Below are 16,080 nucleotides of genomic sequence, written 5' to 3'. Positions count from 1 at the left end.
AAAAGCTGGAATATGAAATGCAGGCCTGATCCCCAGTTAAGAATTGAACTGTGGTGGCAAGGCAATCAGTCCATTCAGCTGCAAACTTATTTTTCTTAAGTTTGCCACTGAATGGACCGACTGCCTTGCCATTGCAGTTCGATTTTGAATATTTGCTTTTTATATGCACAAGAAGGTAGACTTTAAAAAACAACAACAGTAAATTTGCCCTTTCTATATTCCTGCAATTTATCTTTCATTTCATTTCTTTTCTTTTTATATATATATCTCAGAATGCAGTTCCTGCAAAGTATATTTAATGAATATACAATAAATTTCATACAGGAAAAGTTATTCCAGTGATGTCATTATACAACTGGACATTGTTAGTTACTACAGGGGTTAGAAATCTATGGATCTCCTAGTATAGCATTACAATTACAATTACAATTCCAACACCATATTGCCACTGTCCATGGTGCCTGGGGCTGCTGGAGGTTGATGTTCAGCCATTCCTCAGTCTTAACTTCTCCATCAGTAAAGTAGTAGAATGATCCCTTCCCCACTTCGCCACACTCTGCCTAATCCCAAGTGTCATCCACACAGTGTGTGTGTGTGTGTGTGTGTGAGAGAGAGAGAGAGAGAGAGAGAGAGAGAGAGAGAGAGAGGGGGGGGGGAAGGGAGGGAGGGAGGGAGGGAGGGAGGGAGGGAGAGAGAGAGAGAGAGAGAGAGAGAGAGAGAGAGAGAGAGAGAGAGAGAGAGAGAGATTGCATGCACACACAGATCTCACCATCCAGTAAGTTGGAGCTTTTTTGTTTAAATATTGCTTTAAGTCATATTAATTAACCAGACTGTGCTTGGAAATCATCACATTTAAAACACACCTCATTCAAAAGGAAGAATCTAGACAAACATTCTCAAAGTATTAATGCCCACTAGGTGACCTTGTACATATTTATAAAGGCAACATGCTGCAATTTGCAAAGATGGGAAGGGCATTTTAATTATGAACAAAAGTGGATCAGCCTGTTTGTTAGGCTTCCCATACATAGCAATAAGCAGAGTTTCAAGGCAAATGCATGTTTTCCTACTGCTCTGTCAGTTTATAAATTTAAGTCTTCTCCAAATTTATATCCATTTTTGTATATCCCCAATTCCCCCAATACAAACATTGTTGCAAGCAAATGTTCTGCATATATGCATTATTACTGTCTAATTCCATTCATGTATGCATTTTATGATTGGAAAACTACAATGCAATCATTGTGAGCTAAAGTAAATGGCATTCTGGTTTGTATTTTGGAAATTATATATTAAGCTTGTATTAAAAGAAAACAAATTTCTCTCCTGTCCTTACGCTTATCTGAGGAAAAGCCTACAAAAGCAGATGATGTATTCCCCACAAGCAAGCAATTCCAGGACAAGATAAACTATTGTCTTCAAATATTTAACAAAGTTCTCTGCTCTGTTGTTATTTTATTTTTACCCCATCACAAAGTATGTCAATTTCTTTTATGAGTCCTGGGCTGCCTGCCAGAAGAAAAGAGCTACTCACACCACCTTGCAATTTCTGTAAGTGCCTTGTGATAAAGTGATGAGATTAACTCATCAGGATTCCAGTAGCCGCCTTCTACCTGGCAGTCATGCTGTCACTTCAGTCACTGTGGACTAGGGGCAATCTGGCAGACAATGATGGAAAGAGCTCCAAGGTATCCTCAGCAGCCAGAGGAGGAAGCAATGCATGCCAATGAGCAAGGAAAGCTACATGGATATTTGCAGGCTTACACTTGTCATGAGAATATGCTTTCTGAATGTGAGTTATTCCACTGTACCACGTCTAATTTAATCAAATGAACATTTCCCAACAATGCTTTGAGGAGCCACGCAATGAAAGTGGAACCCAATCTAGGAAGCAGCTCTGAGCTTTTTCAGATACACAAAGAGATAGGAATGTGTGAGATTTAGCCTTCCTAGAGTGGTACAATTACATAGGATCCTTGAACTGCAAAATATGTGTCCAAAACCCAGATTTTTTTCCCTGGTGGATGTTGTTGTTAGTTGTGAATTTGTGTCTGACCCATCGAGACCCCATGGACAACATTTTCCAGGCCTTCCTGTCCTCTACCATCCTCTGGCATCCATTTAAGCTCATGTCTACTGCTTCAGTGACTCCATCCAGCCACTTCATTCTCTGTCATCCCTTTCTTGTTTTTCCCTCAATCTTTCTCAGCATTAGGCTCTTCTCCAGTGAGTCCTTCCTTTAGATGGCCAGAGGATTTGAGTTTCCTCTTCAGGATTTAAAGAGCAGTCAGGGCTGATCTCCTCTAGGACTGACCGGTTTGATCGCCTTGCAGTCCAAGGACTCACAGGAGTCTTCTCTAGCACCATAATTCAGCACCATAGTTCAGCACTGGTGGATAAACAAAGTCAAATGTGTATCCTGACACACTGAAGTCCCCAGATTTTTGGAAAATAAGGTAGGCAATCTCATGTATTAACTAGAAGTACCTTTTAATACCTATTATAGGCTTTATTCTACTTCTACTTTTCCTTTCCCCTATCTCACCCTCCAGGTCAGACAGCTGGTACTAGAAGCTACTATCTACTATCTTTATATTATAATGCCTTTGGATATCAATTGTTTTGAGATACAGCGAAAACAGTTTCTTTTATTCTTTTACATAGATTTTGTTCTGAACATAATCTACATTGAATATTTGTTAGAAAAGGTTTGGTAAAAATGCTGAAAATAAATAAATTGTTCACATCCCAAGACTGAAGACTATCATTTTTATTTCCCACGGTTTTCTCAAATACCATATAAACCATAAGAAGATTACTGATTGACTAGTGTATTGGTGCCTTCTGATTGTGGAACATAATTGCATGTTATTAGGGACCATCTCCAATTCAAAATCCTTCAGGGTAATCCTTAGAGACATCCCCAATAGGCTGTTTTAAGAGCAGTTTCAATGTGCTTCCTCATTTTAGATTGTTTCCAAATGGTTTAACCAATTGAAATGCATCAAACAGGGAAATTTCATCAAATCAGTTTTTAGAAACTAGCTATTTAACAGCATTTATGCATAATCTCCAAATGGATTAGAGAGGGTTTTCTCTTGAGGGTTTCCAAGATTTTCTCATAAGGTATTCTATTCCTCTGAAGTAATGATTTATTGTTCCAAATGGCCCACAGGAATCATAGGATTGAGACAAACAATCTCAATGACAATAATGAGAAACAGTTTAAACTCCATTATTGCTCAAAACATTACTCAAGCAAATGCCATATGCCTACGAATCTTGAAGAACTGTCCTTCCAAATAACTCCAAGGATGCCTTCTCAGATAACCCAGTGACACTTTATGGGGACTGCATCATGTCATATTGCTTCCTATTCTTTCAAGGAAAAGCAGAGTTCCCAACCACCTAAAACACATCACAATATTGTAGCCAATAGATAAATTTTTCAGAAAGGGTATCATTAACACTGGAGGACTTATCAGGTTGGACACTATATTTGCACTAGTAGCAAAGTAATTAAAATAGTACAGTAACAATGGGTTGATGACAAATTAAGAACATTTTATTCCATTCCATAGACTCTAATTCAAAAGTCTTTCCTCAGTTGGGATTGAATAGTATATTGCTGTATTTACACTAATGTACAGATATTTCTAATGTAATTCAGAAACTATTATTTGAAAGTAATTGTCCATTACTTCAGGAGGAATTCCCATCATTTGATAGACATTACTGCCTCAATTCAAGATTAATACATCTATCATTTCTATCTAGTTTTGAAAAAACAATAGGTACTAAGATTAAATGTAAACCTTCAGCCTCATCTTATAGATTTAGTAAAGTAATAATTGAAAGCATGGGAACCCACTGTGAGCATCTTATCAGAAGTTGCTTTGTCTAAAATCACTTTCACAAACAAAATGTTAAACTTTGATGCACAATAACAGGCAAGACTAAATGGTAAAGGTGTCACAGACTCTAGAAAAATCTGTGCACAGTTGTATGTAACAAAACATGATTACATTCTTATTTTAAATGGGGAAAAGTGGCTGGTTAATCAAAACTCTTCATTAGAACTTTTCCATCACTTTAAGAAGTTACATGAGAATAAATTTTGTTATTGGAGCAGTTGCATTGAGAAAAGTTAAGCTTTTCTACACTACTAATCTGGTTTAAACTTTTATACTCCAAATATCACTATGCAATAGGAAAAAGATAGGCACGGGAAAAGCACGTGTTTGCATTGGAATTGCTTTCCTGGGGGGTTAATAGCCTATTCAAAAGGAAAGATTTAGATCATGGAAATGGAGCAAGGGAGCATCAAAAACATCTGCATCTGCTTATCAAGTAAATAGGCAGTCAGAAGAACCTAACAAAAACTGCCTGCTTTGGCCCCGCACAAATTAGGCAAATGGTTATAATTAAAACATTCTCATTAATCTTCTATTGCTATCACCCAAGGATGCAGGGCCAGTTATGAGATTTGTTCCAACATAATTAATAGCTTTCAAAGAAAAGGAAATATGCTGAGAAAATCTGGATGATCATCATCTATTCAAGATGTCATGTGTATAATTGATTATTTTTAAAGCCCCGTATGGTTCATAAGCAGTTAGGTGGGAAGTCATAAGGATTAGTCCTGGATCTGGCACTCTCTTAACATTTTTATTCATGATTTGGAGAAAAAGGTGAAGAGAATGCTGGTCAAATATTCAGGTGAAAGAAAACTGGGTGGCATAGTTTACATCCCTGAAATTATGAAATGAAATTCAGCATGCTGTTCCTCTGCTACAGAAGTCAGCTAAAGTATTAGAATGAAATTTAATAGAGACAAATGCAAATTTTCCTCACTTAGAGGAAAAATCAAATGGACATGCTGTATATAAGATTAAGCATACAAGGTTTGATACTAATACACATGAAAGAGATCTTTGAATTCAACTTGATCTAAACGATAATATGTGCAAATGAAAAGTTGGACTGCATCAACAGAAATATAAGTTCTATAAAAATTGCAGAAAGAAATAGTTCTAGACTACCAAGCATTGATCAGTCTCATCTTGGAGCATCGTCCTCCATTCTGAGCACTACATTTTAGAATTCGTGCAAACTGGAACAACTACAAAGTACAGCCATGTAGATAATCTGAGGATTATAAACCAAATCCTATGAGTTGACATTAAGAGACCTGCTATGTTTGCTCATGAGAAAAGACTCCTGGGTGTAGGTAGAATAGCACTTGCCAAATGCCAGAAAGAATGTCACAGAGGAAAAAGGTATTACCCACATAGTGCCAGGACATAGAATAACAGATGCTACTACAGAGAGGCAGATTTTGATTTAATGTTAGGAGAATGACACAATGGATGAAGATTGGAAAAAGTCAATCTATACTGCAATGCCAACACAAGGAAATTGAACAGTGTGCAAACAATATAACATTCTAATAATTTCACATGCTAGCAAAATAATGGTTAGGATCATTCAACACAATTTAGAGCCCTACGTGGAAAAAGAGAGACCAGTCATTCAAACTGGCTTTAGAAACATCTGAAGAACCCACAATATTATTGGGGATGCGTGCAGTATAATTGAGAAAGCCAAAGAATACCAAAAAGAAGTCATGACATAGTTAATAGATAGTATAGTATAGACATAGTTAGAGCTGAGGTGGCGCAGTGGGTAGAGTGCAGTAATGCAGGCCACTTCAGCTGACTGCTGCTATCTGCAGTTCAGTGGTTCAAATCTCACCGGCTCAGGGTTGACTCAGCCTTCCAGCTTTCCGAAGTGGGTAAAATGAGGACCCGGATTGTTGGGGGCAATATGCTGACTCTGTAAACCGCTGAAAGCCCTATGAAGCGGTATATAAGTCTAACTGCTATTGCTATTGCTATTGCTATTGCTAATAGATTGTAGAAATGCCTCTAATTGTGTTGATCACATCAAACTGAAATGTGTTCAGAACATCTTATTATCCTCATGAGAAACTTATATATAGTATTAACAGAATATGGTGAAACAGTCTGGCTCAAGGATGGCAAAGGAGTGTGAAAAGACATTTCCCCTCATTTACTCAATCTATTGTATATGCCAACTGTATATTGAGGGAAGGTGGATGAGAAAAACACGATCGTGGTTTTAAAATCAAAGGAAGGAATATTAGTAACTTGCGCAATGCTGATGACACTACCCTGATAGCCAAAAATGCAAAGGATCAGCAAGCCCTAGTAATAAAAGTGAAGGAGCACAGTGGAAAACATGGGACTAAAATTAAATAAAATGAAGATCCAAACTAATGACAATAGGTAGAACAACAAGCCTTAGAACTGATAATGAAGATACCGAAAAGGTGAATAGCTTCTGACTTTTTTGGATCAATCAACAATAGTAAAAGGAACAAGCAATTAAGAAATACACTGGAGTTTAGCATTCAGCCATGAAGACACTGGAGAAGATATTCAAATGCCATGATAAGTCTACACCTACAAAGATCAGAATCCTGCAACCATAGTATTTTCTGTGACACTATGGAAGGAGAAGGTGGACTTTGAAGAATCAGGATCTTTGAACTTTGGTGTTAGAGAAGATCTCTGAGAATATTATGAATAGCTAGGAAACAAATAAATAGATTATTGAACAAAATCAACTCAGAGTTTTCACTCAACTTATAATAGTACATTAAAATTATAATAGTACATAATGTGCATTTCTGACATATATGAAAACTGACTTTGCTGGAAAAGGCTCTGATACTGGAAAAAAAGGAAATGAAAGAGAAGAGAATGAACAGCAGCAAGGTGGATGGATTCAGTTTCATTGGCAGTGACTACACCACTAGAAGACCCGAAATATCAGGCTAGGGACATACAGTGTCTTCATAAGAAAAATTACCTTTATGGTCACCAATAGTCAACAACAACTTGATGGGACATAATCAATAAAATATATAACTTCTTTAAAAAGAAAGAAGTTTAGAAATGAGCATTTGGGAAGAAAATACATTTAAAGAAGCATATTTGAGAGAAAAAAATCAAAAATATATACTGATATAGAACTTTTATATGAATGATTAGCAGATATGGAAAATAATGGATTTATGAATAAACGTGCAAACATGATATTGGTTAAAAATAAACTGACCCATCAAGTTTTAGAGAAAGATAATTTTTCAACTGTTCTTTGACAATTTAGTATTTCAATATTAAAGGCCTCGTTTCTCATTTTTAAAAAATTGTAAGAGAAAATTGTGAAAAAAAATAACAATTTCTTATATATGTTGAAATTTTCTTTTGTTAAACTGTAAACACTAAAAACTTTGTTTTCAGGTTCCAATTTTCATGCATATGTTTTAAAACAGGAATCCCCAACTCCTGGGGTGCCGCTATGGCCCATTCCGAACCAGCACCATGCGCGCAGCTCCACTTACAAAATGCAAAATATTCTAATTTCAGAATATTGTCAGTTTGCAAAACTATAGACAAGAGAATGCATGTTATAATACATTGAGTTTAGATAAGATTCAGTTTGGTGTAGTAGATAAGACATCAGGTTAGAAACTAGGAGACTCGGAGTTCTGGGCCTGCTTTAGGCATAAAACCAGCTGGGTGACCTTGGGCCAGTCACTCTCTCACAACCCTAGAAAGTAGGCAATGGCAAATCATTTCTGAAATCTTGCCAAGAAAACTGCAGAGGCTTGTCCAAACAGCCACCAGGAGTCAAGACTAATTCGAAGGGACAAAGAAAATGTCTGCATGTACAGTATTGATATGCACACATATTGAAAAATGAAGCAGATATACTTTTGTAGTTTGAAATGTATTGATTAGAAAACTGACAGAATAGCAGATTAATGACTACAGTTTACCACATTATATTACTATAATAAGGTCAATAAAACGCAGCGATTTTTGCAGCACGGCCATTCTCTGAATTGAAGATTTAAGTTTTATAGTAGTTTTCAGGTACATGCCCTTACAACTTTTTATAATTTTTCTTTTGATGTAAGATCAATTTTCTTCCTATATTACAGAAGTGAAATTTAGTGTGATCTCTACAAGTCAGTTCAGCTGGAACAAATTCAGTGTTTATCTATTGGATTATATTTTACTTATTTGATAAGAAGAATAAGAATTAAAAGCAGTTCGAAAGTCAAAATGTCATATTTCTTCAACATATGGTTTTCACTAGTGGTTAGTTACTGCTGACAGTTTCAACATCAATAGGATATAAAGAAAATAAATTCGCCCATTTAAGAGATTTAGTACAATAATTATATTACGTGATATAATTAAAATGATTACCATTGTTTTCTGTTTAAAAAGAAGTGTCATTTGAATGTCTAATTATTTATCGGATCTAAGAATAACTGTTCACAATAATTCCTAGGCAGTGGATCAGTAGTTAACTTACTGGGATGTTTACAGGAATAGTTAAAAACAATCAAGATGGCAATCCTGTAATGGAATAAGTTTGTGGCTTTGAGGAAAGAGAAGAAAAGATTTTGCCTAGGAAACAATCAGACAAGACAGTCTGCCCCAGTGGTGAATTCCTACCGGATTGGACTGGTTCAGTTGAACCGATAGTAGCTTGGCAGCATGGGTCGCTGGAACCGGCAATAACCCAGGATGCCATGCCCCCGTACCAGTTCTCCTGGTAACGCCATAGGCAGCACCATCTTGTTTTTGGCTTCTGCGCATGCAATTTTTGTTGTACTGCGCATGCACACACAGCGTCCCTGAGCGAACTGGCACTAGTGGCTGCTAGAACCACTGGCCTGCCCTAATGGAACAGGCAGCTAAAACTGGTAGGTGGGAAGTTTGTACTTACAAGATCAATGTCAGTTCCCACCCCTGGCAAACCAGACAGGAAAAGAACTAGAGAGGCTCTAGTCCTTTATGGTAAAGCTACATTAACAGAATCTTTCTGTCCCTTGGATTTGATTGTTCCCTAGGCTGCATCTCACCTTATTTTTCCTCGAGGCTACTAATGAGTTCCATCACATTGTCACAACCATGCGATCAAATCTTCACCCTATTTTTTTTTTTGCATTCATTGCAACACAGATAAAAGAGGATGGAGCTTTTGTGGCTGCCATCGTCAGCTTTTTTATTCCCTCGTTCAAAATGCCTGTTATAAATAACATTTTATTCTTGAAATGTCAATATTAATCTGCAAAAATATTGCTGATTTCTTGGCTTGGCACGAGCTTTGTAGTTCAAAAAAAATGTTGGTACTTTAATACTACAAAAAAGGCATTTGTTTTCAAAAGCAAATGTTCCCAGTAGTCAAAGAATATTTCTATCTTTCTTAGAAAAGCAACAATAACTGAATGAAGAGTGCTTGAATCTGCAGCATGAAAAAACTTTCACATTGGTAAGAAGAAAGTTAAAGGTGAAACATTTAGCGACATCTTTGGCACTCAGTAGATTTATATTTGAGCCATGGTGGCCCAGGGGTTAGGATGCAGTATTGCAGGCTGACTGCTCACTGGCAGGAGTTTGATTGTGACTGGCTCAAGGTTGACTCAGCAGTCCATCCTTCCGAGGTCGGTAAAATGAGGACCCAGACTGTTGGGGGCAATAGCCTGACTCTGTAAACTGCTTATAGAGTGCTGTAAAGCACTATGAAGCGGTATATAAGTCTAGGTGCTATTGCTATTGCTATGAACTAACGTTCCCAAACATGCTGACTGGGGAATTCTGGGAGTTAAGATTCACAAGTCATAAATTTGCCAAAGCTGGACACTCCTGATTTAAATATGCAAACTCTGAAAATTCTACTTACTTGAGACCACCCAATAGCCTAGAGCAGTGGGTCTCAACCTTCCTAATGCCGTGACCCTTTAATACAGTTCCTCATGTTGTGGTGACCCCCCAACCATAAAATTATTTTATGTTTTCCATATTTTTTTTGAAAATATGTTTTTTCCAATGGTCTTAGGTGACCCCTGTGAAAGGGTCGTTCGACCCCCAAAGGGGTCCCAATCCACAGGTTGAGAACCACTGGCCTAGAGAGTTCTCTACATCCCATTCTGGAAGGTGCTACACCATCTCTTTTCCTGAATATATCTTCCACACACAAAAACAGACAGTTCTTCTGGCCTCGGAACAGAGCTACTCTTGTATTACTTCCAAATTTTGGAATGCTTTTAGTTCAATTGTTGATTCTCACCTTTAACATTTTGAATAGGATGTAAAATAGATCTCTTTAACCCAGTCGTTTATAACTGGCAGCATTGGTTTTTTTCCCATTATATCTATTTTAACAGCAAAAAGAACTTTTTCCCCCTTAAAACACATTAGATTATGTGAATGAGGTAGCAAGCATAGAAATCATATAATCTGATTTACCCAGACTTGCAAAAACTGAAATAATAATGACAACCAGAATTTAGAAAATTCACTTAGGTTTTTAGTGCCAAATTATAGGACGACAAGAAAAATGTTGCTAAGATTTGCAAAAGATACCATTAAGCCTGTATTGTGACCCTGGTCTGTTTAAATTCACATTGTCAAGTTGCTTGCTTTTCAGCTCTAATCTCCCTTGAATATTCAAAATATTTAGCCATCATCAATTCCCAGATAAAACCCTATAATGGATTCTGTCTGTCAGCCAACAAAAACAGTGTTTGATGTAACCATTTCACTTGCATTTGCTCTCACCGGCCTCCTACCTTGAATTGTCCGTTTGAAGAAGGCTTTGCAGGCTTCACAAGAGGCCACTCCATAGTGATATCCAGATGCAATGTCCCCACACACTAGACATAGCCTTTTCGGGATGGCATTGAGCATATATTCGCATTTAGTGGGTGAATCTTCCATAATAGCACTGGCACAGTCGTCATATCGCTTGCGGCAAGGACCACCACCAATCCCTGCACCGCCAAACATGGGTGGTGAGTCCAGGCCATTAGAATGGCCACCTATAGTGATGCCATAACCACCACTGGCATCAGAGGAGCCACTAGGACTATGATGGCTGATGGCGTCAATTCCAGAGGATGGACTGGATGGCTCAGTCTTGATGAAAGATCCACAGCTGGAGGTCAAATGCCGCTCATCTGTGGACATTCTGCCTAGTAGCCTGTGGGTTGCAAGGACAGAAAAGAAGCCTGTTAGTTGAGGGAACCATCCTACCTACTTCAGATGCTGCTGAATAATGCAATCACTGCCACTTTTCTGATAAAGCCCAGATAACTTGTGTTAAATCTATGGAATGGGGAGCAAAAATGGAATCAGTTACACTTGTTAGTTGGGCAGACTTATACATTAGATTTAGAAATAAATAAATTTGAAACACAATAAAACCGAGGCACTGAAATTGACAGATTTAAATTCCTTAAACCTCCTCAACCAAAAGATAACGAAAATATAGTTACCCTTCAACATTTACAATGCTGCAACTTATAGAATTTCCCTCTAAAAACTGTATTTGTTAAAGAGAACAATATACAAAACTGAATTGGGAGAAATGGTTTGGAAAGAAATTATTTGGGCAAAATAATAAAAGCATGCTAAATGCACATGAATATTCGTATAGAAAACAGTAATAATAATCACAAATTGATATGGAAGTCTGATAAAAAAATATCAGTAAAACTAAACAAAAGGAAATTAGCAGGTTCATTTGTCCTTGGTTTTTTAAATGATGTAAGATAGTTTTAGCAGAAAAAATGCATCCTTAACTATAACAACAAACTGGGGGGAAAATGTTTATGTGATACCCTCATTCTTCCTAAATAGAGCATCACATAAACTTTTTTTTCCATTTCTCCTCAATGAATCAATGTCTATGTTTTTGCAATACTACAACACGATCCCAGATATTTATTATTTTCTTCTGTTACATCTTTTTAGAAATACACATAAAGCCGGGGGGGGGGGGGAAGCTGCTAAATTTTTAAGAATGGAGCAGACACAGCAGTAGATGTGTGACTTCAGGAAGTGGTTTTTCCCAGCTCCTCCATATGCATTGGACTTAGACAGCGATGCATACAACTTTTACCCATCTTCAGCAAACATCCCTGACACCACTGCAGTACAAACACTGCAATAAGATTGGAGATTTCTACTAGCTGCATCCATCTTTGTAAGTTCCATATGAATCATTTTCTGGCTAATTGGCACGATTAGTGCTTTAAAAGCTTCATGCAATTTTTAAAAGCCAGAGCAATGAATCATTATCACACCAGTCCTGCATGCAGATAATTTTCATGAAATCATACTGAAAAACCAATCAGGAGCCTCTTTCCAACTTTTTAAAGTTCTGATTATAGTAAGAATTAAAACAAAACAAATGCCCAGGTCTTCTCCACAATGGAGGCATACATGCAGTGTTTAGGGACTTATTTTAAAAAGGGGGGAAATGATAGATGATTGCAAAGTAAGGAATATTGTGGAGAGAATTAATAGGGAAAACATACCCCTCTGTTGGGACACTAAAATCCATGCAGTGGCTCACTATAGGACGTACATTCAGGGTAGTCAAAATCCCATGAGACTGATGCAGAAGGCAAGGAAAAGAAGACCATTTCCACAATTTTGCTGACAGACCAGACAAACCTTCTCCCTCTCCCATCATCCTGTCAGTTGGTTTTATAATAATGCAATTATCTGTTCATCATTTTTTTCCTCTCCCCATCCATTTTTTTCCTTTTATACAATGTCTTTTAGGCTGCAACCTTGTACAAAGAGACTTCTATTTTTCATTTTTAACAAGTAAGTGCCCAGTCAGCCCTTCTAAAACCCTTTTTCATTGAAGATTGGAATAAAAATCCCATTGAATAAGGAAAGAAAGAAAATGGAGTAACCAATACAAAATGAACCTATTGAATTCATTGTCCTCATATTTTATGGTCCCTGGATGAGAGAGTTTTAGGATTTATCAAGAATTATTAAACTAAATATAAAGATAAAGATAAAAGTAAAGATTCCCCTCGCACATATGTGCTAGTTGTTCCCAACTCTAGGGGGCGGTGCTCATTTCCATTTCAAAGCCGAAGAGCCAGCGCTGTCCGAAGATGTCTCCGTGTTCATGTGGCCGGCATGACTAAATGCTGAAGGCGCATGGAGCCTATTATTTTCTCACCAAAGGTGATTCCTATTTTTCTACTTGCATTTTATGTGCTTTTTATGCGGCGCTAGCGTGTGTATGGGTGTGTGTATGTATGTGGAGATATATATATATATATATATAATAAACAAACAAACAAACAAACATACATACATACATACATATATATATATGATAGATAGATAGATAGATAGATAGATAGATAGATAGATAGATAGATAGATAGATAGATAGATAGAGATTTTCACAGGTGTAGGTATGCTGGTTTTGTTGTATTCCCATGTAAGATTGAGATTGTCTTGGAAACGTTTCAGTGAGGTCTCACTCACCATCTTCAGGCTGGGTTTTGGGCTTAAAGCGTGGTCGGAGCTGCCGTCTTTCTATAAATCTTGGTGGGGGTGTGTGGAGTGCTGGCTTTGTTTCAGTAAGTGGAATGATTGGTTGTGTGGTTGTATCATGATTGGTAGATTGATGCTGATTGGTGCTGGCTGTGTGTCCATTGTTGTTTCATGTTGTAATGGGCTGGGTGGTGGGTGGGGCTCATTTGTTGACTAGGGCTGGTTTCCAGATGTCTGGTAAATGGGAGGTATCTTCACGTTTATTCATATTATGGGGGTGTTTCTCTATTTTGATAGCTTCCATAATTATTCTCTTGTTGAAGTGTTCAGTTTTGGAGATTAACCTTGTTCCTTCAAAATTAATTTCATGTCCTGTAGCTTTAAGGTGCTGGAAAACTGGGGAAGTTTTTTTCTTTTTTTCTTACTGCGTTCTTGTGTTCTGCGATGCATGCATATATAAATAAATAAATAAAAGGGAAGCAGTATGTTCCCTCCCATATTTGGGCATACCAGGTGCCTTGACAAAATATCTAATCATTCCCCTTGCTCAGCTGATAAGGGAGGAAAGCTTGTGGCTTAGAGGTTATTATAACTGCCTAACATGTAAAATAGCCCAAGTTTAAATCACAGCTAAATGACAGCTAAATAGCTTGAAATAGATCTATACTAGTCTCCCTTCATTTATTTATTAGCAAAATATATATATAAAATCTCCACATTCAAAAACAATATTATGGTAAAAATTGATGCAAGAAGCCAATAACAATGGAAAACCTTTGTCTTCTTGCAGTGCATCCTGATGCATGATATATAATCCTTGTAAAGCTCTTACACTTTCATGTCCATCCTGCAAGGTTCATATTCAATACACCCAGCATTCTAGTAAAAACACCCATTTTTTAAAAGTGAAACACCATCCCACATTTGCTCTTTTGCTGGACCCACATAAAATGAATGTAAGTATAAGGAAGACACATAAAATCCAATACCACTCAATAAGACAAGGTTGACAGGACTTTTTATCCAAGGATACATCCACAACCAAAAAGCATTTTGCTTGGGACGATGTTAAGATGTTAAATGAGAGATATTTAATCCAGCTTTCCTAGGAATCAATGAAGGCATCTCCATAGCTATTTCTGGCCTGAATAGGCTTACAAAATCTAAACGTGACACTTTTCATCCTTCCTTTCCCTTCTTTATTTCCTTTAAATATTTTCATGGCTGTTCTCTGGATCTCCTCTAAACTGTCTCAGGAATAGTAATGTACCTAGAAACGAATACTGAAACTGAAATATAGATGGATTACTCAGAGGAACAGAGTCTGCTTCCTAAATATGAAGTTTGAATATTACTTATATAGTTGTTCACTACTTGCCCACTAAGACTCGTATCAGGTTACAGACTGATATCATTTCTATCCCCTCAGATTTCTCTAGCACAGCACATTAGCCACTTTGCAATCTTTTAGCTGTTGCAATACTTCCTTATTACATTATAGGGGAAGGAGGGTTCGCTATATTGCAGAGATCCCTCCTTCCGGCCCTATGAGTCCCACTCCAAGGTCAGATGGCGTGAGCAATCAGGACCCTGGTCTCAGGCTGCTGTCGCTAAATGCCAGGTCTGTTATCCATAAGGCTCCCCTTGTCCGGGACTTGATTGTAGACGAGGGGGCAGACCTGGCATGTATTACTGAAACATGGCTGGGCACGGAGGGAGGAGTCCCCCTCGTAGAGCTGTGCCCAGACGGGTTTCAGGTGCTTCATCAGCCGAGAGCCCAGGGAAGGGGTGGCGGTGTGGCTATTGTAGTCCGGGAGTCTTTAGCTCCTCGTAGGATCCCTGCTCCGGAGCTTGTCGGGTGTGAGTCCCTGCTAGTGAAGTTGGACCTCAAGGGTCAAGCGGGTTTGCTGCTAACGTACCTGCCTCCCAACTGCGTTGCAGCGGCCCTCCCTGCGCTCCTCGAGTCAATAGCCGAGCTGGCAGTTGAGTTCCCTAGACTGATGGTTCTGGGGGACTTCAATCTGCCTTCGCTCGGTGAACGCTCTGATGGAGCGCAGGAGTTCATGGCTTCCATGACAGCCATGGGCCTGACCCAGGTAATTCGAGGCCCTACCCACTTGGCAGGACATACACTCGACCTCGTATTCCTCTCGGAGCAGTGGAGTTATGATCTTGGTCTGAGGGGAAATGAGATCATTCCCCTGTCGTGGTCAGACCACTACCTACTGAGGCTAGACTTCCGGAGGCCAAACCCCCACCGTAGGGAGGAGGAACCGACCAGGTGGTTCCGCCCCAGGCGACTGATGGACCCTGTTAGGTTCCAGACGGAGCTTGGGGTCATTCCAGATGCTCTCGCCCACAGTTCGGCGGAGACTATTGCTGCGGCCTGGCACTCGGCGGCATCAGAGTCTCTAGACCGAATTGCGCCACTACGGCCCCTCCGGGTCAGCGGCTCGCGGAGACCCCCTTGGTTCACCGAGGAGCTCCGCGAGATAAAGCGCCGGAGGAGACGCCTAGAGCACCGGTGGAGATCCGACAGGTCCGTATCGAACCGAGCACTGTTGACAACTTGCACCAAGGAGTATATTTGGGCATTGAGAACCGCCAAAAGATCACACATTGCCTCCTTGGTAGCGTCCGCCGAGTCTCGCCCAGCCGCCCTGTTCAG

General features: G+C 38.8%; 1 protein-coding gene across 2 annotated transcripts in view; it reads right to left on the bottom strand.

The window, feature by feature from the left end:
- Positions 1-16,080, bottom strand: part of ESRRB (estrogen related receptor beta) — a 106,132-nt gene that overhangs the window by 36,513 nt on the left and 53,539 nt on the right. The window contains exon 2 of one of the 2 annotated variants that reach the window (XM_032224558.1): positions 10,676-11,085. In XM_032224558.1, coding sequence (XP_032080449.1) covers positions 10,676-11,072 — 397 coding nt within the window. In that variant the 5' untranslated portion in view covers positions 11,073-11,085. Of the gene's footprint in view, positions 1-10,675; positions 11,086-16,080 lie in introns of those variants that run through there. The other variant, XM_032224567.1, reaches the window with a different exon arrangement.

Source organism: Thamnophis elegans, chromosome 1 (genome assembly GCF_009769535.1).
Source record: "Thamnophis elegans isolate rThaEle1 chromosome 1, rThaEle1.pri, whole genome shotgun sequence".
Lineage (NCBI taxonomy): Eukaryota > Metazoa > Chordata > Lepidosauria > Squamata > Colubridae > Thamnophis > Thamnophis elegans.
The sequence above is the reverse complement of the archived record's forward strand: the minus strand, read 5'-3'. Positions and strand labels throughout refer to the sequence as shown.